At 37.4% G+C, this 26899-nt stretch overlaps 2 protein-coding genes across 4 annotated transcripts; one reads left to right on the top strand and one right to left on the bottom strand.

Moving 5' to 3' along the window:
* Positions 1 to 4934: 4934 nt before the first annotated feature.
* On the top strand, positions 4935 to 9713 carry LOC108329935 (protein ENHANCED DISEASE RESISTANCE 4). The gene is made up of 3 exons (XM_017564323.2): positions 4935 to 5511; positions 6173 to 6405; positions 6651 to 9713. Exons 2-3 carry the CDS (start codon positions 6285 to 6287, stop codon positions 9374 to 9376), a joined length of 2847 nt encoding a protein of 948 aa, XP_017419812.1. The 5' UTR covers positions 4935 to 5511; positions 6173 to 6284; the 3' UTR covers positions 9377 to 9713.
* Positions 9714 to 10630: 917 nt separating this feature from the next.
* On the bottom strand, positions 10631 to 13606 carry LOC108329900 (uncharacterized). Of its 3 annotated transcripts, none has more exons than XM_017564278.2 (5): positions 13269 to 13606; positions 12294 to 12454; positions 11840 to 11915; positions 11198 to 11324; positions 10631 to 11025 (listed from the first exon to the last, which is right to left on the bottom strand). In XM_017564278.2, exons 2-5 carry the CDS (start codon positions 12405 to 12407, stop codon positions 10836 to 10838), a joined length of 507 nt encoding a protein of 168 aa, XP_017419767.1. In that variant the 5' UTR covers positions 12408 to 12454; positions 13269 to 13606; the 3' UTR covers positions 10631 to 10835. The 3 variants fall into 3 exon arrangements, with proteins under 3 accessions (XP_017419767.1, XP_017419765.1, XP_017419768.1); XM_017564276.2 differs by having other exon boundaries at positions 12294 to 12429; XM_017564279.2 differs by having other exon boundaries at positions 12294 to 12421.
* Positions 13607 to 26899: the final 13293 nt, after the last annotated feature.

Below are 26899 nucleotides of genomic sequence, written 5' to 3'. Positions count from 1 at the left end.
TGAGGCAGTTGTGTGAGTGTTGTGCTGAACTAAAGTTTTGTTGGTTGAGAGCAGCAAAGGGGGTCATCTAAGATAATGGTTTTTTGTGAGTTTTTCTGTTGTTCTTGCAGGTCAGATCCATTTCGTTGAGATGAAGACCAAGAAGGGGCTTGATGTTAACGAGGTTGATAAATGAAGATGAAGAAAATAGAGGTTGAAAATGAAGAATGAAGATGCAGAAGAGAAGAAACCATGGTCGTATTTGGTTCTAGGAGAACTGTATTCGATTCCACCTCAAGCAAGAAAACTGAATGGGGTTGTATTCGGTTCCTCCGCCAATGTATTCGGTTCTCCTCTTATGAGATTCAGTTTGCTGCCGTTGTATTCGATTCCTCTCCATGATGTTCAATTCCCGCTTCATGTATTCAGGGAAGTGTAGTTTCCCACCTCCATGCTATTCAATTCCCGCTTCGTGTAGATGTGTGTATTTAGTTCCATGAGTTCCATGCAACTTGCAAAATATTACATACTTTGCTTTACATTAGACAATACTTACTTATAAATATCATCTCATGAGACAGACTGCTCAACTGCAATTTAGAGGACAACGTATATGGGTGGCTGTAGTCGAAGATTTGATGTCAAAGGGAATGAGATTTTTCAAACAGGTTGTACACACACTTATGCACACATACAATGCTACTTTATCTTTCTTCTCATAATAGATACTACTATTTTTTCTTCAAGCTCTACTTTCTGGATGCTTCGTTGGTGGTCTGGCTACTATTATACATTGTGATGAATTTCAAGGGTTTTTCCCACACACTACTAAAGTGAAGTGTCTTAGTGATGTAGGGTTATTTCTTGATGCGTATGTGGCTAACTGCACTATTTTATTGCATGAATGTGTTTGCATTGTTACCATAGGATTTTCGGTCCTTCAATTTTTGGTTAATTCCTCCCTTAAATTATAAGATTGACGTGTCTAGGGGACATACCATCCGGAATCTTTTCAATGGTGTCATAGGGTTGTAGGTACCACAACATTTTCAAGCCACCAATTTATTATATTATGAAAGCAAAATCTATTACAACATCTCATGTTTTTGTGGTCATCTTAACCATTGACTTATAGTATTTGGTTAAACTATTTCAAATAAGCTTAATATGAAATAAAATGTCATTTATATTCAAACTCCATGTTGGATACATGCTGTTTTTAATTATGGACTTTTGGCAAGGTTTTTCACCAAACCTGAGTAGGAATTTTTTCGGTTAAATTGAATTTTTAAAATCATTGTTTAATTTTCGGTTAATAATTTCTTTTTTCATAAATATTAAAATTTTACTTCAATAAAAAACATACCACTTGGTAGTAAATTATATTAAAAAATATTACATTTTAAAAATATTATTTCAATTTACTAAATTACAATTTTTTATATTTTTAAAATTAATTTTAATAATTAATTTTAATTTTTTTTCGCTTTATAAACATTTTTACAATTAAGTATATTATTAACAATTATCATTTTATACTACTTTTATAACTAAAGGTATTTTGGTAATTTTCAATTTCTATCAATTAAACAATTTTTTTATATATCAAATCTGTCAAATCATTCACTAATTTTCACAAACTTTATTTTTAATTTTACTTTCACTCATTTCCAAAATTATTCAAAAAAATAACAATCAATTCATCATTAAATTCTTTCAAATTCATTCATTTACTCTTCCCAAATCAATATTTTAAAGGGAACCTTAATATGCAATACTTTTATCAGTTATAAATATAAACATTAATGTAATTTATCTGAAAATCAAATATGTAATATTTCGTTGAAACAGGATATTGATTAATTTGAATTTTTTAAAGATTAAAATTGCCGAGTAAGTGTAACTTATAGTCACTTATAATGTAGTTTATATATATTATCTATTCATTATTTTATTTATTTATAGTTATATATACGACAACAAACATAAATTCATATATACTATAGTTTCTTTTAAATTGTTTTTTTCTCTTACTTTTATATGAGATTATGAGGAAGTTATTTGGTTGTTTAAAAATCAGAGTACTATAAGAACTACAATATTAGTTTATAAAGTAATCTCATCTTTTATTTTTGGCATTTTAAGAAATTTATTACATATGGAGTGTTTTAGATTTTGTATATAACGTTAAATGGTTCAATATGAATCCATGTTGGATTAGGATTGTTAGATTGTGTTCTGATTATTAATTAAAATTTTTTATAAACATATAGAGGAAGTCCAAAATTTTCTCCTAATTACACTTTAGTCATTTTTTTCTTTTCAAAATTGTATAGGAGTCTTAAGTTGATCAGATTGGACCAGCTTTGACCATTTAATTTCTTGTTTTAAATGAATAAAATTCTAACTTCAGCTGCACAAATAAACATTAGAACATCCAAATAATCATATTTTGAGCTTATTTAATTCTTAAACCAAATAAATTCAATTATCACAAATTCACCTTAAATCAATCATTTAAGGACAAGAGTCTTATAAAAAAATTGAATTTTAAAACACAAATATGGACATAAATAATATGCACTCAGGTGTGATTATTGAAAACTTGTTTAGAAAGTAGTTATTGCTTAGATTTATAATTTTTGTATTATATAAATCTCCAAGTTTACTATATAGTTTGAAAGTTTAAAACTATTATTTCTCATTAAAGACTTATAATTGTGCATGCTATTTGAATTATTTGAAACATTCTAAATAAATTACATTTACTTGGAATATTTCTTGTAACTATTGAAAATATTAATGTTTTTTAAATATCTTTCAAAAGATTACGAACAATAATTTTAACTGAATTAAGAATCATTGATTATCATATCATGTTCGGATTTGAGAAAATATATTAACTTATATTTAAATAATTATCATAAATAATTAACTAACTATAATTTAAAAATATTATTATTTAAAATAATCAATTAATTTGTTTCTTATTTGTTTTTAGATTCATTTAAGGATAGTATAATCTATAATTATTAATAATAATTTATTAGCTCTGTTTTCTTAAAGAAATATATAATTTTTTTTTCTAGATAGAAATAAAGGACTAATAATTCCAGAATTTAAGAAACTTTGTCTTCCAAACGCGACTTACAATGAATTGTGTTTATGTGAAGTTAAAATTACATGAACTTGTATGAATGTGAAATGTTGTAAGAATAATAATAATAAAAAATAATAATAATAATGATAATATTATTAGTAGTAGATTTTATTTAAATTTATTTAAATGTTGTTATCTTTAATTAAATGTTTAAAATTCAGGTTTTCGATATAGATTTTTTTATATTTTAATAACTATACATTTTTTGTATAACTTTATATCATTTTTATATATTTCCATATAACTTTTTTTATATATTTTTATTGTTAAAAAATTATATTAAATAATTTTAAAATGTTTTTTTGTAAATATCCGTAAATATTAAAATAATAAGCAGATACCTTCATAATGACAACCACACATATATGAGAATGAATAGGAGATGATATTTATCCAAGGGAAGCTATTACCCGTATCTGTTCCATCCTCTTCAAAAAGTAACAGGAAATTACTACCTGTATTTGTCCTGTCCTTTTGACACCTACTCATAATTATGAAAATCCAAAATAATATGATAACGTGTTTTTATAAAATATATTTTTAAAGTATAAGACTAGAATATTAAAAAGTATAATAAAATAAATATTATGATAAAGTTATTATTGTTTTCATTGTTCTTCAATAAAATAATCTTCATTTCCGTTTTTCTTTTGATTTATGTATCTTTCTCACTCATTTATTTTCCTTATAAAATAAAACATAAATTCAATTGAGAAATATTTCGCTTTCTCTTTATTTAATGATGTATACCTGATTTATTTTTCTTAAATAAGAAAAAGTAGTTTTCATAAAATGCTCGTGGATACTTTCTCATAAAAAGAAATTAGAAAATAAAAATTTGTAAATTAGCACTAACTAATATATAAATGAAAATGTTTAAAAAGTTAATATGAAAAAACTTGTATAAAGGAATTTTAGTTTATGACAATAATTTTTTTTTATGGTTTTTAACTTTTCTTCTAAAAGTATAAATTTCGTTTATCAATCAGGTTCATATATTAAAATGGTTAAGCTGTAATATATATATATATATATATATATATATATATATATATATATATATATATATATATATATATATATATGATTTTTGAAATTAAAAGAGAAGGAATAATATTGTTTAAATATTTTGAACATGTAAAGGTTGAATTATAAATTCAACAAAAGTAAATTCTTAAAAGAGGTCTTATAAATACAGCAATGCTCATTTAAGTATTGACCAATTCTTTGATTGTTGCATGATAATTAGATTGAGCTGGAGCACATACTAAAGGGAAGAAAAGGGGATCACATTGAGTTGAAATGTTCCACTTGAATAATTCAACCTTTTTTTTCAATAAAAAGAAGAAAAAAAAAATCCCTAATTGTATAATAAGTGAAGCTTTGATTAAGATCAAGAACACCTAAGAGGGTGACATCAAATAAGCATCCATATGCAAATTGACTAATTCTAAATCTCCATTTTCTTAGTTCTTTTTCACCCTCTCTCCTTATTTACTGTTTTATAATATTAATTATTACAATTTAAGATTCATCGTAACTTTCATTAAAAAAAAAAGTGATTTATTATTAATTCACCAGACTATGTTGGTAGGAACCACCGTCCTCCCAAGTCAAGTCCTAGGTTCAGAAAACTGACCATAATGTATGTTCGTATTCTAAAACATACATTTTTATTAATAAAAAAAACACTTTTTACAAGGAACTAAAATATAATATTCAGTTAAATGCATAAACGTAAAATATATTTAACTATTAAAAAATTATTATCTAATCTAACCTAAAGTAACCACCCATGGCAAAAAATGATACACTAAACAAAAAAAGACAATATAATGTGAAAAATGAAACATTAAAGTATGTTGGTATGTTCCACAAGTGGGACCAATAAATCGTGGCGCGTAATCCGACGTGTAACCGAGGTTGTCGGATTCATGACCACACAAAACACGGCCACAATCAAAGACAATAATACACCAAAATTCAAACCCAACAAATACGAAAAAAGTTAAAGAGTTTGTGGGATTTGGTCAGAGTTGACTAGAAAGGCTTCTAGACCCAAAACTAAAGACTCTTTGTTGCATTTCCACACCCCAGAGACAACATAACAATGACTCACTGCCCCTTCTCTTTCGAATCCTTCTTTGCGCCAAAGAAATTGCTGCAATTCTTCACAATTTTCCCTACAATTTCCTCTGCCCTTTCCTTTTCTTTTCCTCTCTGCAACAATCTTCGTTACCCTCTACAACCCTTTTGCCCTTTCTTCTTTTTCAACTCTCTCTTGTCCATCTGCTTCCTTCAATTTTCTATTTTTTCACCTTCAGCCACCTTTCCAGTCTAACCTGCTAACCATGCCTGCCACAGCTAACTAGGTACCTTCATCTTTCATCCATTTTTTCATTACATTGTTTTTCAGCTGCACACGTTACAAATGTTTTTTCATTTCATAAGACTCTGTATCTCTGAATGTAAAATTTTCAATACGTGGTGTTTTTATACTTTTTCATTTCCTGCAATGTTTGTGAAGATTGAACTTCGTTTTATGTGTATGTGTATGTGTATGTGTATGTTTGTCGTTTCTCCACTTCTAGCAGCATACTTGTTTGCTGTTTATTCACAAAGGTTTGAAATAGGAGAAAAATGAGAATCTGTGGCCGTGAGATCTTCGGTTTTGTTCCCTACGGAATACGGTAGTAGAGTATTAAATGGGGTAAGTTGAGAATTATGGATTTATCCCGTGAAACACGTTCCACCTGTTTTGCCATGATTTTCTGATTCTAGAAAATGTTCATTTTAAAGGGCATTTTCTTCTTTGGGAAATGTATGTTGGGGTATGTTATAGTTGGTATAAGTGACAAATTCAATTAGCCCTGAAGATCACGTCTGTCCCAAATTTGGAATGTGAGGGAGATTTTTTTATTATAAAGTTATATTGTTCGCTGCATCTTGCAATTTCTCCTTTTCCATAACTAACTTAGAAATTTTATTGCAACAATCCAAGCTAAACTTTATTTATTTGTTATTTGTGTGCAGACAATGTTGGAAATTTGATCTTTGACATCTTCATCTCTGTGCAAGATGCCCTAAATGTTATTTGTGGACTGGGCGAACCTTTGGACTGTAATCAATTACATATCTAAGCCAAATGTCTGGTGGGTTAGTTCCTCCAGTTCGGGTTGTTAGATGCCCTAAATGTCGGTTACTTCTTCAAGAGCCTACAGGATGTGATTTGTACAAGTGTGGTGAATGTGGCACTACTCTTCAAGGTGAAATTCTATTTTATATTCCAATCTTTTTTATCACTTATTTTCCTTGATTGATTGAAGTACGTCGTCTTATTTATGTTAACTCTATGAACCAAATCATGCTGCTTCAATCTGATGCCAGACCCCTTGTGCATCTAAATTTTGCTAATAAATTCAATTTTTTAAATGGGGTGCTAATTCTATTTTATACACTCTACATCTTATGGATATGAGTGACTTAAATCCTTTTATATGTCTCCATACAGCTAAGAAACGATCAGGTGTGAATGTTAGCTCTCAATCCAGTACACAAGAACCTATTGCAGCTCCTGGAAAGCTTCTGGTTCCCTCTCGGGAATGTAGTTTGAACGAAAAAACAACTTCTTCTGCAGATTGTCATGTGGTTGGAAATAGTAACAGGGGACAACTTGTTCCGTTTATTTTAGCAGATGAAGAACAAGAAACTGAGTCGGATATCTATAATTTGTCACACAGAAGGCGTAGAATGTCCAGCAAAGGTTGTTCAAATTCAAATAAGACCAATCACTCTGAGATTGAGGAGGTAAATGAAGGAGAGTTGGTAGAAGAATTGAAAGAGGAGTTTGTTTGTGCACTGGATGAAGATGGCTATAATGATAGATCAGCTTCAACTCTGAAAGGGGTAACATCTGAAAAGAAAAATACTGAAGTTGACTTAGAAGGAGCGAGAGAGTTCATTTCTGAGTCAGATGGACAAAATGCCAACAAAGGCAAATCAGTTGTAGTAGGTGCCGTCCCTAATAAAGTAGAAATTACTGAAAGCATTGATTCAGAAGGAGAAGAAGAGTTGAATGGTGGAAACTTGTCATCAGAGGGAGCAGAAGAGGAGTTTAGTTCTGCATTGGAAGAAGATACCAATAGTTATAAATCAGCTCCAGTCGGTGAAAGCCTTGAAGTGAAAATCACTGAAATCAATAGAGCAGAGGAGTTAAATGATGGAAAATTGTTTGAGGGAGCAGAACATACACCGGATGGAGAAGATTCCAAAAACAATCCATCAGTTATAGACGGTGGAAAACCTGAAGTGGGCACTACAGAAAGTGCTTCTACTACTATAAGGTCAAGTACAGAGGAGGAAAACATTTTATACGTTATGCCTGATAAACTTGAAGGTCCACCTGCTAATCTTGTATCCTCTCATAAACAAAAGACGCAAGCTCAAAAAGATGTTCACCGTGGCTTTGATCGTGTAAGGTCTGTGAATACAAGAGATAGCACAGAATTAATTGATCACAGTTCAGAGCTTAGTGATATTCATGTTGGAAAATTGTCCAAGTCCCCAATTGCTAGAAGCTCTCATGCTTATGATGGCAGCCTCTCTTCTTATGATGCAATGGATGAGAGGTCAACTATCCAATATTCAGGTTCGTTTGACAACACTCACACCATTACTAATGATGTTTCTGAGGGAAGGACCAGAAAGGGTAAAGGTCTTGTTCAAAACTTGCTCTATGGAGACTTTGGAACACAACGTCAATCACATTTGTCCAATGCGAAGCACCATGCCAAGAAAGATGGCTGGGGTAATCAAAACAAAGTGGTTGAGGAGACTACAAGAAATGGTCATCGACGCTGGAAGAGCACAAAGAGAGACGAGTTTCCTCCCAAAATTCCTTTTCATCGAAGTGGTTCTCGTTCTTACTATGAAAGCGGAAACTCATCAAACCATATGCATGATGAGATCCACCGCAGCTCGAGCTTTCTTTCACATGAATCCTTTGAGGAAACTGACCAAGAGAAGACGAAACTGTACAACATGATTCATAAGTTGCAGGATCAACTGAACAGGACTCTATACACGAGTAGAGCAGCAAATGGAAGACTGTCAAAGGGAAATCGTATTTCTGCTTACCATAATAATGACTTTGATGAGGGGAGAAGGTTTTCTTATGGTTTGGATTACCCTTTGTGTAATGGAAGATGTAGTCATGGAGTCAACTGGCACCAAAGGCATAATAAATCCTCACGGATACCTTATTCAGCTGAGGCAACAAGCAGTGCATTCAATGTTGATCATTCTTGCTACCATTGTCGTTCCCAAGAGAGGCACTTTTCAGCAGATATCTCACCACATGGTCTTTTCCAGCATGAAAGGCTACAGAGGTCCTGTGCAGGCCGAGACTGTTGCTCTTTTTCTAATCACTCCTATCCTTCAAGTCCACAATGGTTCACAGGTTCTAAACTTCCACCAATGTACGGACGTGAAACAAAATCTGAGGATCAGAGGCGTAGGGTTCCTGAGTTAAGTAGATATCTAAGGGAGAAAAGGAACTTGGTAGCTAAGAGACACCACAGGCCAGTGGCAGGTGGAGCTCCTTTTGTCACTTGTCATAAATGCTTAAACCTGTTGCAGCTACCTGCAGATTTTCTCCTCTTCAAAAGGGCATGTCATCAGCTGAAATGTGGGGAATGTTCAGAGGTGCTCAAGTTTTCACTTCATGGAAGCCATATAGATTTATTTTCATCAAATAATGCTATCGGCTCTCCATCAAGGGACCTAAACGACCAAAGCCAGTTGATTAGTAGCAGCAGTCTACCTTCAGCATCACATGCAAAGTATTACCGTTATTCACCTGCAGAGGCCATTTCATATTATGATGATTATAGTCTTTCTATCTCTAAAAGCTACTCCTCGGAAGGAGAGCCTATTTCTTTGGCACATTCTCATCAGTTTCATGGCAATGGATATGATAATCCAAGAGTCTCTCGTGGTATATTTGAGCCTTCAAATGAGAAGGAGAACGTTGCTCCAAGATATTCTAGTGCAAGGAAGGGTTTGGTGGAGACAGATGAATCAGCTATCTTTCCCACCAATATGTCTGGATCTAGGAAATTGACATCAGAAATGTGGGCAAGGCCACCACAAAAAAGTTCATCACTTCATCTACTGATGGGATATTCTTCACCAAGTCAAGTAATAAGAGGGTCTCGGACTTCTTTTGAAGGTGACTAAGGAGCTCACAGTTGACAAAATCATTAAAGAGAACTATAATGTTTGTTGAAGCTGGAAGGATCAAGAATGGGGGAGTTCTGTCAGAATTTGACATGTAATAAGGCATCCACATGAAGACTTGAAGTGATTTTCTTTTTCTTCCTGATTTTATTTTTTTGTATCACAAGCAATTTATCTCCATTATTCAATTTTTGTATACAATTTCTGTAACATGTACTCTGTTTATAATAATCGTCATCTAATGATTTTGGTGTATAAAATGTTTAGTATCTGTATTTTAAACTCTTCAAAAATAAGAGTCAGCGTCTTGACAAACAGTGAGCTTAGCAAGATGTTTAGAGTACCGCTACATTTGAAATCACCTTTTATACCAATCATTAAATGAATAATATATAAATATAAAGTCTTACAAATTTTCTATTTTAAGATCTTGGGTTAAAGATTATTGATTTTGTGTAAACTCTTATTATATATACTTTTACATCCTGTATATAAAAAATCACATTTTAAAAGAAAAAAGTATAGATATTGTTTTTTTTTTTTAATTTAATCACCAGCTATAAATGTAATTCATCTTTTAAATTATGTCCATCTCACTTTTAAAATGGTTAAATTGCTTAAACAATTTACAAATTGGCACAAAATTGTCATCCTATCTCTTCTCCTTCCGCAGTATTTTATTTTCTTCCGTTAGTTTCCAAACTTGTAAGTTTTATTAGATAAAAGCTGCCATATATGGGCCGTTTATTTTCTCTTCTTGAAGTATAATTGGGATATAAGGTTAACTTCTAATCCATTTCCTTTGAAAAAATAATGGAAACCAACCTAAACTATTATTCATATTCTTTTTTATACTACACAAATTTTATTATTATAAATAATCATTGATGCATATCATTAAAATTTCAAATTATCTAATGAATATACTTTATTTAAACTTTAATATACACTTTAAATGTTAGAAATCATAAATGTATTCTTTACTTTAACTTATAAATCCATAAAATCACAATATTATATATGTATTTTTATACTATTTTTTATATTTTTTAATTACTTAAATAATTTTAATAATACCCAATTAATTCCAGGGCAACAATTAAATCTTGGTCAAAGCTCAACAATTAAATCTTAAATTAATGTCTTTATAAGTCGGATGTCAAAATCATTGATGCTTGCCATTTCACTCTCCCCTGTTATCCCAAATTGTTAACCTTAAACCCTGGCAATTATTTTCATATGGAGAAAACTACATTTCATACAAATTGATTCTGGTCAGTTTTATAATAGTTTGACTTGCTGGTGCACATTCAAGTTTTCTTTCTTTTGGTTGAGAAATCTGAAGCAAATCTTCGATAGCATCAGCACATAAAAATAGGACAAGAACATCCTTTCACATACATAGCTGTTTTAGCTTGAGTATAATAATTCATATGCGATGGGAATCTAACTATATGATTCAATCATCATCTGTATCTGAACAAGACTCTGAATCTTCATCGGCTTGCAACTCGAAAGGTCTCAGTCTGTTTGTATTGGCTTCCAGTGGAGGTAGTCCATCATCATCACTGTCCTCCAGCTCATTCTCTTGTTGGGAGGCAGAAGTTTCATTTAATTCATCAACCATTGCAGATTTAAAACTTTCAGGCCTATATGTTGGCAAATGATTGAAAGAGTGAGCATAATACCTTGGGCATGAGTACCGATAGATTCTACCATAAAAAATCCAAAATTTTATATAGAAAGTAAATATATGGTTATTCAACAAGGGAACCCAAAGCAAGTGATTATACAAAAATCAAAGCAGGAAACAATACACACCATTCAGGAGTTTTCTGTAGTTCTCGAACTTGATCGTAGAAAAGAACTTGAGAAACAAGGCATGCAACCTTGCTACCCGATTCAAGAGCCTTTTCCTTTCCAGTTACATCAACAACAACAAAGCTCCCTGCAACATGAGAAAGAAGGGTTAAATGTTAAACTCTTTGGCAGATGGGTTGGAGTAACAAAATCTTAAAGAACACATGGTGCATAACAGAACATGCAAATAACTCAAACAATGTTTCTAGCAGTACACACTGCAAATATGTTTGAGTTTGACAACGATGGATTGTTTAACAAAACAGATTGGTGAAGTTGACATGGCTTCTAAATAAATAAATTCTACGCTCCATATAGACAAATTCATTGTTAGATAAATTTTTTCTGAATTCTCGAACAACGAAGCAGTAAAGGCTTAAATAAAAACAGCTTGTTAAGTACATTTGAAAAGGAGACAAACTATAACTATCCATTCCATGACATGGTCGGTGAATAAACTATCACTAATGTCCAGATAGGAAATCAGCAATTATAACAACCATTTGATTACTATTATCAGTGAAGCAATTGATTTTGTTTCTAAAAACTAGTAACACAAATTAACATGGCATAGTGCTGAATTGCTTTTTAAATAGGACAGACCTAGTTTAATCCACACGCTTTTCCGAAATTTGGCAGGGAAAAGAGCCAGTGATTTGTTGCCACATGCATCCTCGACCTTCACACGTCAAAATCCAAATATAAATGAGAACCTATACACAAATAAGTAGTATACACATTATAAAGGGGTGTTTATATTGAACAGATTGATTTTAAGAGAAATCATAAAAGTATACACGCAATCCCTGCCACACTGTTACAAACTATTTGCTTTCACAAAAGTATCAATGTTTTGTTTACTACCAGAGTAGAACTGCAACTTATTGTCCTTTTTAATATGTATTTTACCTCTCATTCTCACAGATGCAAACATTCAAATAATATTCCTTGATTTATTTCTCCACCAAAGTTTGTCAGTTTGACCAGTTATTTTCTCATTTTCCTCAGCATGAATAAAAAAGAAAGTTTGGAAGATTTCGGACTGGTAAAGCAATACCTCAATGATATTAGAGCCTCGTAAAGACACCACCTGCATGATGCTTTGCCCATCTTGAAGCGTGACATGTTTTTCCTCTGTAGCCCTCTTCAAATTCTTCCTTCCTCCTCTCATGGCCACCTAAAACCCTGATGTTCTATTTGACAAGGATTCTCACTACACTATTGTGTATCACAAATGGCAATTTAACAGACTAACCCAAAAGACAACGTTACATAATTCAATAATTTATATTCCATTCTCGCATACATGTTCAGAAACACCAATAACATTATGTGTCCAAAGGCAGCTGTGCACAACAATATTTCAACCATCAAATAGGGGAAAACTAAAAAACCCAACCCTTGGCAATACAATAAAATTCATTATCTTTCTACATCAAAGCCTTCACACACTAACCATCCCAGTAGCTTTGAACAAAGCATGCCAACTGGAAACAAACTTAACTAACTTTGACAGAACCAGCAGCTGTTAACAGTAGATGCCATGAAAACATAGCCCACTCTCTCACTGTGTGAGGGCTAAAAACAACAGAAGTTGTAAGTACGTAGGTCCACACATGGTTTGCTTGAGCACTAAAGCTGCACCTCTTATGTTTTGCAAAAGAAAAATCCAAAACGAAGTAGTTTAGTTGTTCGAAAAACAACATAGAACTTACTAATTCATTGCCTACATAACCAATTCAAAAGAAAGTTTACATAAACAGTTCAAAACCCAGTTAAATTAATGGGTTCTGTGATTGAAGAGTTCGAGCAGAGCATCTTTTTGAGGCAAAATATATACCAATAAAATGTCAGCGGCAATCAAATTAAATTTCAGAATTTCTCTTCAAAAGCAACAAAGCACATTAGGGCATTAACCAGCCAGCAACGAACATCAGAGTAACATCGCAAACTATATACAATGCAGAATAAACATTTTATCTCATGCGTTCAAGCCAAAAATTAAAAGTACACAAGATTAACTCCCCCATACCTTGGTTGGTTATAGCTCTTCCCACGGTCAAACCCCCGGAACCCAAGATTCTCTGTCTTCTATGGCCCACGGTCAAACCTCCCACGGTCACAACCCCTCTTCACGGCAACTCCGCTTCGTTCTCCTCTCCTTCAATCTCCCTCACTTCGCAACTAAAAAAACGCTCCCTTTTTCCGCTCCAGCCCCAAAAACTCCCGAAGAATCTCCCTCTCTCTATCTCTCAAATATTCGCGCCGCTATCTCTCTCCCGAAAACCCTAATCGCTAATGAGCAAAGTAAAAAGAAAAGATAGTTGGGCTTCGATAGCACACATTTTTTAAGGTGGTTTCCTAGAAAACCGAATTGAAAGTTATATATATATATATATATATATATATATATTAAGATAGAAGTTATATATATATTTTTGGTTTAATAGGTTCGGAGGTTCGTGTGTTCGTTTCAATTGGGTCCTCCAATTTTGGAAGTGATCAATTGGGTTCCTAATTTGGTAAAACTGAACCAATAATGTCCTTACCGTTAATTTTAGTGGACGGCGTTAAATTTAATGTATCGTGGCATGCTGACGAATCAATTAATTATGACGTGGCGCATAAGGGCAGAATTTATTTTATTTTAATTATGACGTGACGTCTATTAAAAAAGGTTAACGTCGTTAACTGTATTTAACGAAAAGGCTATTATTGAATCAAATTGACCAAATTAGGGATCCAATTGATCAATTTCAAAATTGGAGGACTCAATTGAAACGAACACACAAATATAGGGACCTCCGAACCTATTAAACCTATATTTTTTATAATCTTAGCTTAAAATTTTATATTTTAAAATTCTGATTTTTATTTTTGAAGTATTTATAACAAAACATTTAAATAACTTTTATTCCATGTATATAGTAAGATACTTGAGACGAGCGGTCGACATCCATAGCCAATAACTAACGATCGCTCTATTCACTGAATCATCATCACTAACATCCGTCATTCAGTAACGATCGTTTTATCCACTGGTTTAGAGGCGTTCGTCACCCCAGATCAAACATGCATTGCGCACGTTAAAAGTCAAATCAATCAGGTCAATCCAGGTTTAGCGCATAGTCAGGTTAAACAATGTTGGACCATGGCCCAACATTTAAGTAATTGGACTGATAGCCCACCAGAAGATGAAATAGTCAAAAAGATCTGTTTAAAGATATGAATGACGCGGATTATGGGCAACTAACCGGAGTTTAGGGTAAACTGTTTAAGGTAAGTCTGTTATAGATTTTATTAAGGTTAAATACAAGAAAGAAAAGAAAGACCAGGTACGTTCTATTGAATACGGAGAAATACTCTATTAGGAGGAGAATATTTTTCCTTGAAGAACTAAGGCTCCATAACCCATATCTGACTTGAGCGTCGAAGTATCTTCGCAGGTACACCCCCCTCCCCTCTGTTGAAGTGGAAGCGGAGGGAACGTGAACGACGTCCAAAAAGGTGAACCAGTGATATCAGCTAAGGAGAAGTAAGAGTTCCAGACATTTAGAAGTAGCAAAGCTACACCAGCAAGGTCCGTATCTCGATCCCAAACATCTATACCGAAACATTTTGGCGCCCACCGTGGGGCCGAGATTTGGAGATCCCCAATGGTGACCACAAGAACTGTGGAAGAAAACTACACCAGAGATTTGATCAGGGAACTACAAGCCTAGATAAAGGCGCAGGCGAGAACCATACAGGAGCAGCAATAGACTCAGCGCAAACAAGCGGAGGAAATTGCAACATTAAGAACGCAACGACCTCCACCTAAGGTGTCCGCCTCAAACAGGCAGGGAGATAATGAAGGTAGCCGTCATGGGGGGCGATCTATTCATACCGAACCTGGCGGGGAGGGAAGAAGGGGCCCACACCCCTTCAGCTCACCAATTTGCTTCCGTTTACGAAAAACATCATGCAAACCGCTATGCCAGAGAAACCTCCTGGTGCATTAGAAATATACGATGGCTCAGCAAACCCCGATAACCACCTTAGAAACTTCATCGATGCGATGACATTCTACACAGATAGTGACCCAGTCATAAGCCGAGCTTTCTCCCTGTCTTTGAAAGACGAAGCATTGAGTGGTACCATACCCTCCCTCCAAATACGATAGATTATTTTGCCACGGTGGAAACGCTCTTCAGAAGACAATATGCCGCCAACCGAAGCTGACAGAGCTGGTAAACACTAAACAGGAGAAGGATAAAACCCTAAGAGCGTTCATGCAGAGGTACAACGAGGTTGCAAGACGAGTGAAGGACGTGAATCACACTTTCGTCATTAACAATTTGCCCTCGTGTTTAAAACCGGGATATTTTGCTGAACAATTGTATGCCGAGCCACCAAAATCCATGGAAGAACTCGCAAAATTTATATGTATCGAGGACCTAAGAAACTCAAGGAGAAGCAACAACAAGAAGTTCCCACCAGTGGGAATAAGAAGGAGGCAAAGCGATCATCTAACGGCAACAAAAGTGACAGGCCTCCTTGAAAGGAGTTAGCCTGGACACCCAAGTATGATCGCTACACTACTCTTAACGCACCCAGAGCAAAAGTACTTGAAGAGGCCTTACACACTAAGCTCCTCACAATTCGAAGGAAATCCTCACCAAAGAACGCCGATGGAAGTAAAGCCTGTCGTCTTCACCAAAATCATGGGCATGATACAGAGGACTGCACCATTGTAAGAGATGAGATAGAGAGACTTATCCGTGCGGGCTACCTCCAAAAATATGTGAAAAGGTAAGCAGCCAGGGCAATGAGCCCCCCTAGAAGAGGAACTTCGCATAGAAGTCCCGAGCCTTCATTTCGGAGAGACGATCGGCATAAACGATGCTCCCGAAGCCGCACTCGAGACCCTGAACGAGAAAGATCCGTCCGAAAACGAATTAACACCATATCTGGAGGCTTCGTGGGAAGAGGGGCATCATCCTCTGCTCGCAAGAAACATTTATGGAACTTAAAAACTGTGCACATGGTAGATCGACAGTCGCAATCCATGCCCAACATTACTTTCACCAATGCAGATTTCCACGCTCCCGATCCGGATCAGGATGACCCCATGGTCATCACTGCCGAGATAGCACGATATGATGTTAGTAAAGTATTGGTTGATCAGGGCAGTTCAGTCAACATCCTATACTGGACCACATTCCTTAAAATGGATCTATCCGAAGACTTGATAGTTCCATTCAGTGAACAGATTGTAAGGTTCGCAGGGGAAATAGTTGACACTCGAGGATATCTCGACTTAAGAACTCGACTCGGGATAGGTAAAGAGGCAAAATAGCTCAGGATAAGGTTTTTAATGGTAGAGGCAAACACTTCATACAATGCACTACTAGGACGACCTTGCTTGAACGCTTTCGGAGCCATCGTGTCCACTCCCCACTTAACCATGAAATTCCCGTCAAAAAGAGGTACTGTTTGCATAGTAAGGACAGATCAACGAACGGCTCGACAATGTTATGTTGCTGGTTTAAAAGTCACACCCTTTGTACCGCCAAGAAAAGCTAGGGAAGTAGAAACAGCAGCGATCGACCTTGACCCCAGAACTAACGTCGACGATCACATCCAACCTCAGGGCGACGTCAAGTCGTTCATTCTAGGAAAGGACGAATCACAAACCACGACTATTGGAGGTAACTTGGAGCTAAACGACGAGTGTATTCTGGCAGAAATGTTGAGAGCCAATGCTGACCTATTCGCCTGGGTAGCCGCCAATATGCCGGGAATCCATCCTGGTGTAATGACGCACATGTTGTCCATTTTCAAAGAAGCACGCCCAATCGCTCAGAAGAAGTGGAGATTCGGTGAAGAAAAGCGAGACGCCATACAAATGGAGGTCACCAAGCTATTGAAAGCTCAGTTCATCAGAGAGGTAACGTACATAACCTGGTTATCGAACGTAGTCATGGTTAAAAAGTCGAACGGTCAGTGGAGAATGTGTGTCGATTTTACGGATCTCAACAAGGCCTGTCCTAAGGATTCTTACCCTCTTCCAAGCATTGATCTATTAGTGGACGGTGCCTTCGGACATGCAGTGTTGAGCTTCCTTTACGTGTATTCAGGATACAACCAGATCCCGATGTACCGACCAGGTCAGGAGCGAACAACTTTCATAACCGAACGCGTCAATTACTGTTATGAGGTAATGTCGTTCGGTCTAAAGAATGCAGGTGTCACTTATCAGCGTCTTATGGATAAAATTTTCCACCACAAAATTGGAAAATGTATGGAGGTGTACGTGGACGACATGGTCGTCAGGAGTCAGTCGGTAGAACAACACTTTAAAGATTTGGGAGAAGTTTTCCTTTAGATACGACGATACAACATGCGGTTAAACCCATCCAAGTGCATTTTTGGCGTGCCAGCCGGAAAGTTTTCGGGGTTCATGCTAACCTGCAGGGGAATAGAAGCCAATCTGGACAAATGTCGAGCAGTCCTGGAATTGAAATGCCCAACTAATTTGAAGGAGGTGCAGCGCCTGGTTGGTCGCCTAACTTCTTTGTCACGTTTTATCCCGAAATTGGCAGAGCATATCAGACCTATTCTTAAGAATAAGAAAAAGGATATTACTCAGCACTAGGACGACCAATTCAAGAAAGCTTTCATTGTTGTCAAGGATATCCTCACCAGTCCTCCTATCATGGCCCGACCGACAACCGAATATGACTTGCAGTTATACATAGCTGCATCTAACAATGGTGTAAGTGTTGCTCTTATCCAAGAGACTCCAGTTTTTAAGTTGATCTATTTTGTCAGCAGAACTTTACATGGGGCGGAAGAAAGGTACTCCCAAATATAAAAAGTGGCTCTGGCTCTACTAACAGCGGCGCACCGTCTCCGACCATATTTTCAGAGCCATCAAGTGGTGGTACCCACAAATCATCCAGTCGCCAAGATTCTCCGGAAACCTGACCTGGCAGATAGGATGGTCTCCTTGTCTGTTGAGCTTTTCGAATTCGGCTTACGCTTTGAACCTCGGGGATCCGTCAAAGGTCAACATCTCGCAGACTTTGTTGCTGAACTAACACCCATACCTGACGACCCAATGCCACTATGGTATCTTAATGTGGTTGACTCCTCGGATAGAAGGGCTGAAGGAGCTGACATTGTCCTGGAAGGATCGAACGATATTATTATTGAACAAGCCATAGTTTTTCGCTTTCAAACCAGCAATAATCAAGCAGAATATGAAGCTTTGATAGCCGGTTTAACTCTAGCTAAAGAGTTAGCAATTGCTCGGTTAGAATGTTGAATGGACTCTCAACTGGTGGTTAGTCATATGAAGGGGACCTTCCAAGTTAAAGATAATCAAGTGATGCGCTATTTCCATAAAGCTAACAACCTCCTCAAAGATTTCGTCAACGTCAACATTATCCACGTGCCTAGGGAACAAAATTCCATAGTAGATCTCTTGTCAAAGCTAACTCACTCAAAAGAAAAAGGTTTAATGTCTCGGTAGGTCCTCATTTTGGTCAGGAATTTCAAATAGGTCCCTTTTCTTTTTTTCGTCTCAATTGGGTCCTTTTTAATGTAAAATTTGAGCAATTAAAGGTCTGCCGTCAAATTGGGCAAACAGCCATTTAAATGTTGGTTACGTGGCATGGTCAGAGTTCACATTAATGAGACGTGGCATTATAAACTAATTTTGTATTAAAAATTATGAATGCATAGTGGTGTAATTAGTTTTTTGGAAGGGTAAAGTGGGAATAATAAAAACTTTAAGTGTAGCCATCACCGCAACCTCCATGACCGTCACACGAAGCCTCCCTCGTCTTCGACCTCCCTAATGTCGCAAGCCAAGTTCGCATCTTTGTCATCTCCACCAGAAACGTAGATCTGCAACGCCTCCATGGCAGCCACCAGGGAGCGAAATCTTCTCCATCCACCATCGCTGGAGCACGTAAGCTTTCTCCTGCGCACACCATCATAAATATCATCCACACTGAGTCGCGAGTTCTCCATGGCACCCAGCAGAATCGCGAATCACGCCACTCCTCGCGAGTTCGCCATCTACATCACCGGACCTGCAAAGCAAAATCCAGAGAAGAACAAAAATGCCAGTCTCTCGCCGAACCTCCGCCGTGGCGCAACCATCTCCCTCACGTCTTTATCGTCAACCTGCAAGCAAAAAACCACAAGAGGCGCACCACCAGAAACCAACCCAGAATCTTCTCCACCATCACCAAGCATTATCGCCGTCGCTGTTGAAGCCTAAATCGCCTCGACCACCATCGCACTGCCACTTTCTCCTTCGTCTCCATCAACTTGTGAATAAAAAACACACAGAATCCAATTCGCGGTGCAGGCAGGAAAGCCTTCTTCCAACTTCCAAAGCTAATTTGTTCCTCACACGAACCCTACCCCCAATTTTTTCCCCAATCTCAATTACATTTGTCAATAAAAGGGGTCTGCACTTAAAGTTTTTTATTATTCCCAGTTTACCCTTCCAAAAAGCTGATTACACCACTATGCATTCATAATTTTTAATACAAAATTAGTTTATAATGCCACGTCTCATTAATGTGAACTCTGACCATGCCACGTAACCAACATTTAAACGGTCGTTTGCCATATTTGACGGTAGACCTTTAATTGCTCATATTTTACATAAAAAAGGACTCAATTGAGACGAAAAAAAGAAAAATGACCTATTTGAAATTCCTGACCAAAATGGGGACCTACTGAGACATTAAACCAAAGAAAAAGCGCAACTATCTTCAGTCATCAAGATGACACTCGACAAGCCTGCAGTTGAAACTTTTGCCACTGATGTAGAAACGCCCAAAGCCGATTGGCGACGCAGCATTCAGAAACTAATGATGAAGCAGGAACATGGAGAAAAGGTTAGTACAACCGACTCGAAATGTATCGCTCGTTTTCTTTGTATAGGGGACAATTTGTATAGATGCGGCTATACCACGCCGCTGTTAAAATGCTTGTTAGCAGAAGAAGCAGATTACGTCCTATGAGAGCTTCACAACGGAATATGTGGTTTACATTCAGCGAAGCCTACGCTCAGGGCCCGAGTACTGCGAGCAGGGCATTAGTGGCCAACGATCGACCATAATTGTGAAACGTTCGTTAAGAAGTGTATATCCTACCTGGCGCTCGACAACGATTTCTGAGTCCCTCCCGAGGAGTTGCATGGCATTATCTCACCATGGTCGTTCGCCTAGTGGGGGAATGGATATAGTCGGACCATTACCGATCGCGAAAGCTCAAAATAAGTTCCTCCTGGTAGCAATCGATTACTTCACAAAGTGGATCGAGGCTGAGACATTAGCGATCATAAGCGCTCAACGTGTACATAAGTTTATCTTGCACTTGATATGCCGATTCGGTCTGCCCTAGAAAATCATCATTGATAATAGTCGTCAATTCATAGAAAAGAAGCTGGAAGATTTCCTTAAGAGCTTGGGAATCAAACATGTCACCAGCTCGGTACAACACCCACAAACAAATGGATAGGCTGAAGCTGCTGCCAACAAAGTTGTACTCATAAAATTGAAAAAGCGACTCGGTGAAGCTAAAAACTTATGGGTGGAGGAGCTCCCAGAAGTACAATAGGCGTACAGGTGCACCCCGCACGGATCCACTAGAGAAACTCCATTCAACCTTACATACGGCACGGACGCCATGCTTCCGGTAGAAGTTGGAGAGCCATCGTTAAGAAGAGACATCCAAAATATGAACCTCAATGCCGAACAGTTGCAGTTGAACCTCGATGTGCTACCCGAACGTCGAGAGATTGCCACAATTCGCATGGCGGCCCAAAAATGAGTGCTTTCCCGCTGCTACAACACCAAGATAAGACACAGAGCCTTCAAACAAGGCGACCTCGTGTGGCGAAAAAGAGGAGAAGCAAGAAAGAATCGAGCTCATGGAAAGCTAGCAGCCAATTAGGAAGGACCGTTCGGCGTTACAAAGGATTTAATGAATGGAGCTTATCGCCTCGAACTCCTCACTGGACAAGTCATCCCAAACACCTGGAACGCGACACATCTTAAGTTTTATTTCAATTAAAATTTGTTTTCACATGTTTATTCCTTTCAAACATTGTTTCTCCGTTTACAACAATAAATTTTATCCATTCACCATCAGTCATATATGTTATCTTCAAGATAAGCACAAACTGGTGGTTTTCAGTCTACAAGACTCCTAAAAACTGCTGAAACGTAATTAATTACTAACACTGTAGACAATCATGTCGTGTATACAAACTACAAGAACGGACGCTAGAGAACCGTTCAGGCTGAGGCACCCAACCAAGGAAACACTCCCTCCGGTAGATATTCGCCCTCGGACACCCAGAGTATCGCGTATAGGGATACACTCCCTCTGGTAGATGTTCGTCCTAGAACACCCAAAACATCAAACCTAGGGAACCCTCCCATAGTCTAGGTTACGTTCGCCCAAGAACACCTAGCCCAAGCCAACACAACAGTAACTGCCATGGAACCAAGTGGAGGGTACAAACTCCACTAGGAGGTCACACTCATACCAAAAGAATAATAACATTAGACAACCAATAATCATCAAAGAGATGCTTTAAACACACAAAATCGACAACACAAAAGTCATTGAAGTACCACGTACTTTAAGGACATACAAAAGTAGATAGCAAAAAACAAAGGGTTCAAACATTCAAAAGCCTACTCTATTCAACATGTACAACATCAGCAACGTTAGTAGAAGAAGCAACAACATCCTCCTCCATGACTTCCCCAGTAATAGGTGTGTCCGTGGCAGCGTTCTCTTTCGCAGGATCATATACCAGAAGAGCACCTTCAGGAATCTCACTTAGAGATATCAGACGCCCTTGATAAACGTCTTTCCTCGGGTCGAAATCGACACCTTCAGTGGATATATTGAGGAGATGAGACGCTTGTCTCAAGGCTTTATTGAAACCTTGGGTATGCTCTAAAACAATGGCCTTACCCATCTCCTCCATTATCTCCTTATCTACAGCGGTCGTCATGAGCAGGGCGTCCATCTCTACTCTCAATGAAGTATTGACGATTTTCTAATCAAGGGCTTCTTTCCTCAGCTTCTCCAAGTCAGCCACCAACTGATTGCGCTCTTTCTTCAGTTCAACACCGGTCCTCTGCATATCGCCCATTAGCACGTGTGTTTCACTCAGCAATTCCTCAGACTCTTTTTGTCTCTGCTCGCATTTGGAATGAGCAGCCACGACTTCCTTCAGCTGTGTCTGAACTTTTTCCAACTTAGTCCTCAGAACGCCGATATCCAAAGCGTACGCCAGATGTCAGGCCGCCATAGCCGTTCGGCACACAAATTCCACGGCCGTATCCGCCATTTGTTGCTCGGACATACCTTCAACTAACTTTTTCTAAGCTTCATCCAGATTGAAGGCAATTTTGTGACCCAAGTTAAATGTTGAACTCCACATACCATCGGGGATAGGACGATCGACCAACTCTTCAGACTCTTTCATTTTCTTTGAGCTCGTTGGCTTCTCGACTGCCTGCCTTCCCTTCCGCTTCCTTACAAACGGACGGTCTTCGACGACCGTCACCTCCGGATGGGCCACCCGATCGGTCTGCATAGAAGTGGTGTCCTTTTCCCTCGACACACCTTCAGCAGCCCTCTGGGCATCACGAATGTTGCCCGACTTAGATTCAGTCATAATCCTAAACCAGTCACGAGCATGGCCCTTTCTTCCCATGATATCTGCAAACAAAAGCCATCATCCACAAATCAATCACGGTTGCATAACACCTAAGGACATCAGTAAGAAGAACATACCAAACACCCTTGAGTCAAAATCATCATGCTCAAGGCAGTTTATAATCTTCCGAGAAGAAAAGGGGCGAGACAGCGCGGTCAACATGTTCAATGCGTCGAATTCGTCAATGGTCATTTTATCTTCCGACCACGACGTAAATTTAAAAGGATCCTGAGTCTAGTAAAGAGGGAACCTAGGGCTGTTATCCTCATTAAAAAAGAAGGAGTGACCTAACTCAGTGATCGTCACTCTAAAAAACTTATCTTTAAAACCTCTAAAAGATTGGGAATATAATTCTAGAAGGGCATTCCCAAATTCATAAATCAAGGACACCCAACCTCTCCTTGCGACTGGGCGCGCTATAAAGAAATGCAGAAACAAAGATGTAGTCGGTTTAATAGCCAAAGCTTGGCACATAGCGCCAAAGGCTTGGATGCACCCCAAGTATTTGGGTGTAACTGAGTGGGGGCAACATTTAGGGTTTTCAGCACATCTATCTGAAAAACGCTAAAGGGTAACCTCATATACATATCGTAAAACAAGCAAGAGTAGGCATAAAAAAAATCATCAACAAAGTTCTCTTTACCGTGAAAAACCCTTTCACTCTCCCGACATGCAGTCAATTTTATACAGGATTTGTAACCTACGGTTCTCAGGATACAACTATTCTCTACCCAATCTTGCAATACAGGTTTGCTACTAAACAGACTATGAAAATCACTTACATCACGCGAAGCCCAGTCGTAACCACTAACACTGGGAGACGACGGAGAAGGGTTTTTCGGGTTCTCGGTGGCGATATTACCATATAAAAAAGCACTTTCACCACTAAGAATGGTGGTGATTTCACAGTGAACTTCGGCAGAGGAGGCTCCCGACGTCTCAACGTTGCTACTTCGCCCCCTTTCTTCCACGGATTCTGGCGAGCAATGCAAAATAGGGCAAGGTTCCATGGTTACCTGACAAACCGAGAGAGAGAAAGCTAGAGAATGTGGGAGAAGAAAGAAGTTGACACAGAAATGCTAAGTGACAATTGAGTCCACCAGGCTTTTTTCAAACATCCTTTCGCATTAATGAGGGGAAATTGACATAAAGCAACGTGTACCGCAAGATCAGGATGATCTAACGGCTATGTTTTTTAGACTCTGCAACTGCCTCCAAAGCGGGAAAACCTAAAGGCTTGTTTGGAAAATGAAGCGTCAAAATGAAACGGTGCGCAGAAGGGACTCCCCACGACAATCATCACTCCCAAGTCCTATAGTCAACCTGCCCGTACCGAACGATTCACTCGAACTTGGGGGCATTATGTATAGTAAGATACCTGAGACGAGCGGTCGACATCCATAGCCAATAACGATCGCTCTATTAACTGAATCATAAGCACTAACATCCGTCATCCAGTAACGATCACTTTATCCACTGGTTTAGAGGCGCTCGTCAACCTAGATCAAACATGCCCCGCACACGTTAAAAGTCAAACCAGATTCACTCAATCAGGTCAATCTAGGTTTAGCGCTCAGTCAAGTTAAACAATGTTGGGTCATGGCCAAACATTTAAGTAATTGGACTGATAGCCCACCAGAAGATGAAATAGTCAAAAAGATCTGATTAAAGATATGATGACGCGAATTACGGGTAACTAACCAGATTTTAAGGTAAACTGCTTAAGGTAAGTTTGTTACAGATTTTATTAAGGTTAAATACAGGAAAGAAAAGAAAGACCAGGTATGTTCTATTGAATACGGAGAAATACTTTATTAGGAGGAGAAGATTTTTCCTTGAAGAGTTGAGGCTCCATAACCCACATCTGACTTGAGCGTCGGAGTATCTTCGTATCTCGATCCCAAACATCTATACCGAAACAAATGGTATAATGTATTTATTGGTGCACTAAATACCACCCATCACTATTAAATTCACTGATCCATCTAAAATAAAAAACATGAAACAATAACTTGAAAGCAAACTCATTCAGGAAGCTTAGCAAAACATTTTTCTTTTGGAAATTAACTGCATCTTGTACAGTGGTCTAAAATTTTTGGGTTGATAGTCATTTGAAAGCTCTTTGAGTCTAGATTCCAACAGAACAAGAATTAACTCATTTGGAGTTCGGTGTAGAACGTTAAGAGCAAAACAACTAGCAAAGGTCAGAGTTGGCAAGAATATATAAAGCGTTAAGTTTAACGAATAAACTACACCTACTCAAATTTCCAAAAATTACAAATTAGTAGTCATTGGAATGCTTTTTGAGTCTATTTCTAATAAAAAAGAATCACATCATTTGGTGGAAAAAGTTATCATTAACATAGCCAACAAAGCTCAAAGTTGACAGCATGTTATCTCACTCAAATTGCCTTTGGCTATTTATGTGCCAACAGCTGGATCCTGCAGCATATTTTTTTGTACAAAACCATATTTTTGTTCCTGTAATCGTTTACAAGGCCCTCTTAATCGATTACACGAATAAAAGCCTGGTTTTGTACAAAAACTTGTGCTGCAGGAACGAGTTGTGGGCACATAAGTTGCCAGAGACATTTTACGTAATTTTTTTCATAATCTTGAATGGATGAGATTTCTTTTTAATGTTTAAGTGTGTGTAGAGCCTGAAAATTGGGTTTTGGGCAGTCCTTGGTGGAGGAAAGACCCAATGTTGGTGTCATGACCAAGTTAGGTGAAGTCCTAAAACAACTGCAGGTCATTTTGTTTCTTGTAATCGATTATCAGAGCCTTGTAAATGATTACACGAAAAAAAATCTGGTTTTGTACAAAAAGTTGTGCTGCAGGACCCAGTTATGGGCACTTAAGTAGCCAAAGAGATTTTTCATAATTTTTTTCATATTTCTTCAATGGATGAGAGTTCTTTTTAATGTTTAAGTATGAATAGAACTTCAAAGTTGTGCATTGTAACAACATTATATGTAATATTTCTTAATTAATAAAATGACAAATTTTCCTTTGACACTCCGAAAAATGAAAATTTTGGTCTATTTTAGGTCAATTTTTCCATTTTTTGACCCAAGAGATGATAATTAACTTCAATAGAGGACAAAGTGATTGAAATTAGTGAATGAAACATTTTCTTTAATTTTAACTCAAATTGTCTTGCATAACAATGTCTGAAACGCAGCTGACATTATGACTACATCGAACATTAAAAGTAGTAATTAACTAATCATTCCCCATAATGGTGTCCAGTTCCATAACGTGGTCGCCGCCTATTCCTAGTTGGATTTATCTTTCCTTGTGGAGGTGTAGGTGGTTCTTCTTGTGGAGGTCTAAGTGGTTCTTCCTTGGAGGTTGTGCTTCAATATGTTCTTCACGTTCATCTCCTCCATAAGCAGCAGAGGAAGTACCTGTTTCGTTATGGCTTTCAACAAAATAAAACGAGTTATCATAAGGTCCCCCAACAGTGTGGGCCAAAGGTGGAGTAGGGGCATAAATTCCAAACAAGCTTGGCATGCCTAGATCAGAGAACGATGAAATGGAATGCCTTCTTGCATCCATACTTGCCTCTGCATGAGGAGTGTCCCTACTTTTATGGTATTCAGGAGAATGAAGATGTGTTGATGTCGAGGCATGTTGCATCCTAGGGTCATTCGACATTTGTGGAATGGACAAAAACAAAATTGCATTCTCAAAATACCAAGACATGTACTTACTTGTGTGGACAAGTAGCCCTAGAACTGGAATTCCCTTAATGTTAGATCACGCCTATTGTTCCATACGTCTATCCATTGGGCATGTCTAGTAACCCAATTCTCATCTTGTCTACCCCTCATATAAACTTTATGGAGGTCATTAAGATTGTTTGGTAATTCAGGAACATGTTGTGATAGGAGAAATTGTAACTTGACCTGGTC

This window comes from Vigna angularis, chromosome 4 (genome assembly GCF_016808095.1).
Source record: "Vigna angularis cultivar LongXiaoDou No.4 chromosome 4, ASM1680809v1, whole genome shotgun sequence".
NCBI classification, from domain to species: Eukaryota; Viridiplantae; Streptophyta; class Magnoliopsida; order Fabales; family Fabaceae; genus Vigna; species Vigna angularis.
Note: the sequence above shows the minus strand (reverse complement) of the source record. Positions and strands in the feature narration are given on the sequence as shown.

Excerpts from the sequence above, each read along its gene's own strand:
- LOC108329935 (XM_017564323.2), top strand. The coding sequence starts at position 6,285 with ATGTCTGGTGGGTTAGTTCCTCCAGTTCGGGTTGTTAGATGCCCTAAA. Across the intron at positions 6,406-6,650 it reads ATGTGGCACTACTCTTCAAG|CTAAGAAACGATCAGGTGTG; the intron begins GTGAAATTCTAT and ends GTCTCCATACAG.
- LOC108329900 (XM_017564278.2), bottom strand. The coding sequence starts at position 12,407 with ATGAGAGGAGGAAGGAAGAATTTGAAGAGGGCTACAGAGGAAAAACAT. Across the intron at positions 11,916-12,293 it reads GAGGCTCTAATATCATTGAG|GTCGAGGATGCATGTGGCAA; the intron begins GTATTGCTTTAC and ends TGACGTGTGAAG. Across the intron at positions 11,026-11,197 it reads CTACAGAAAACTCCTGAATG|GCCTGAAAGTTTTAAATCTG; the intron begins GTGTGTATTGTT and ends GCCAACATATAG.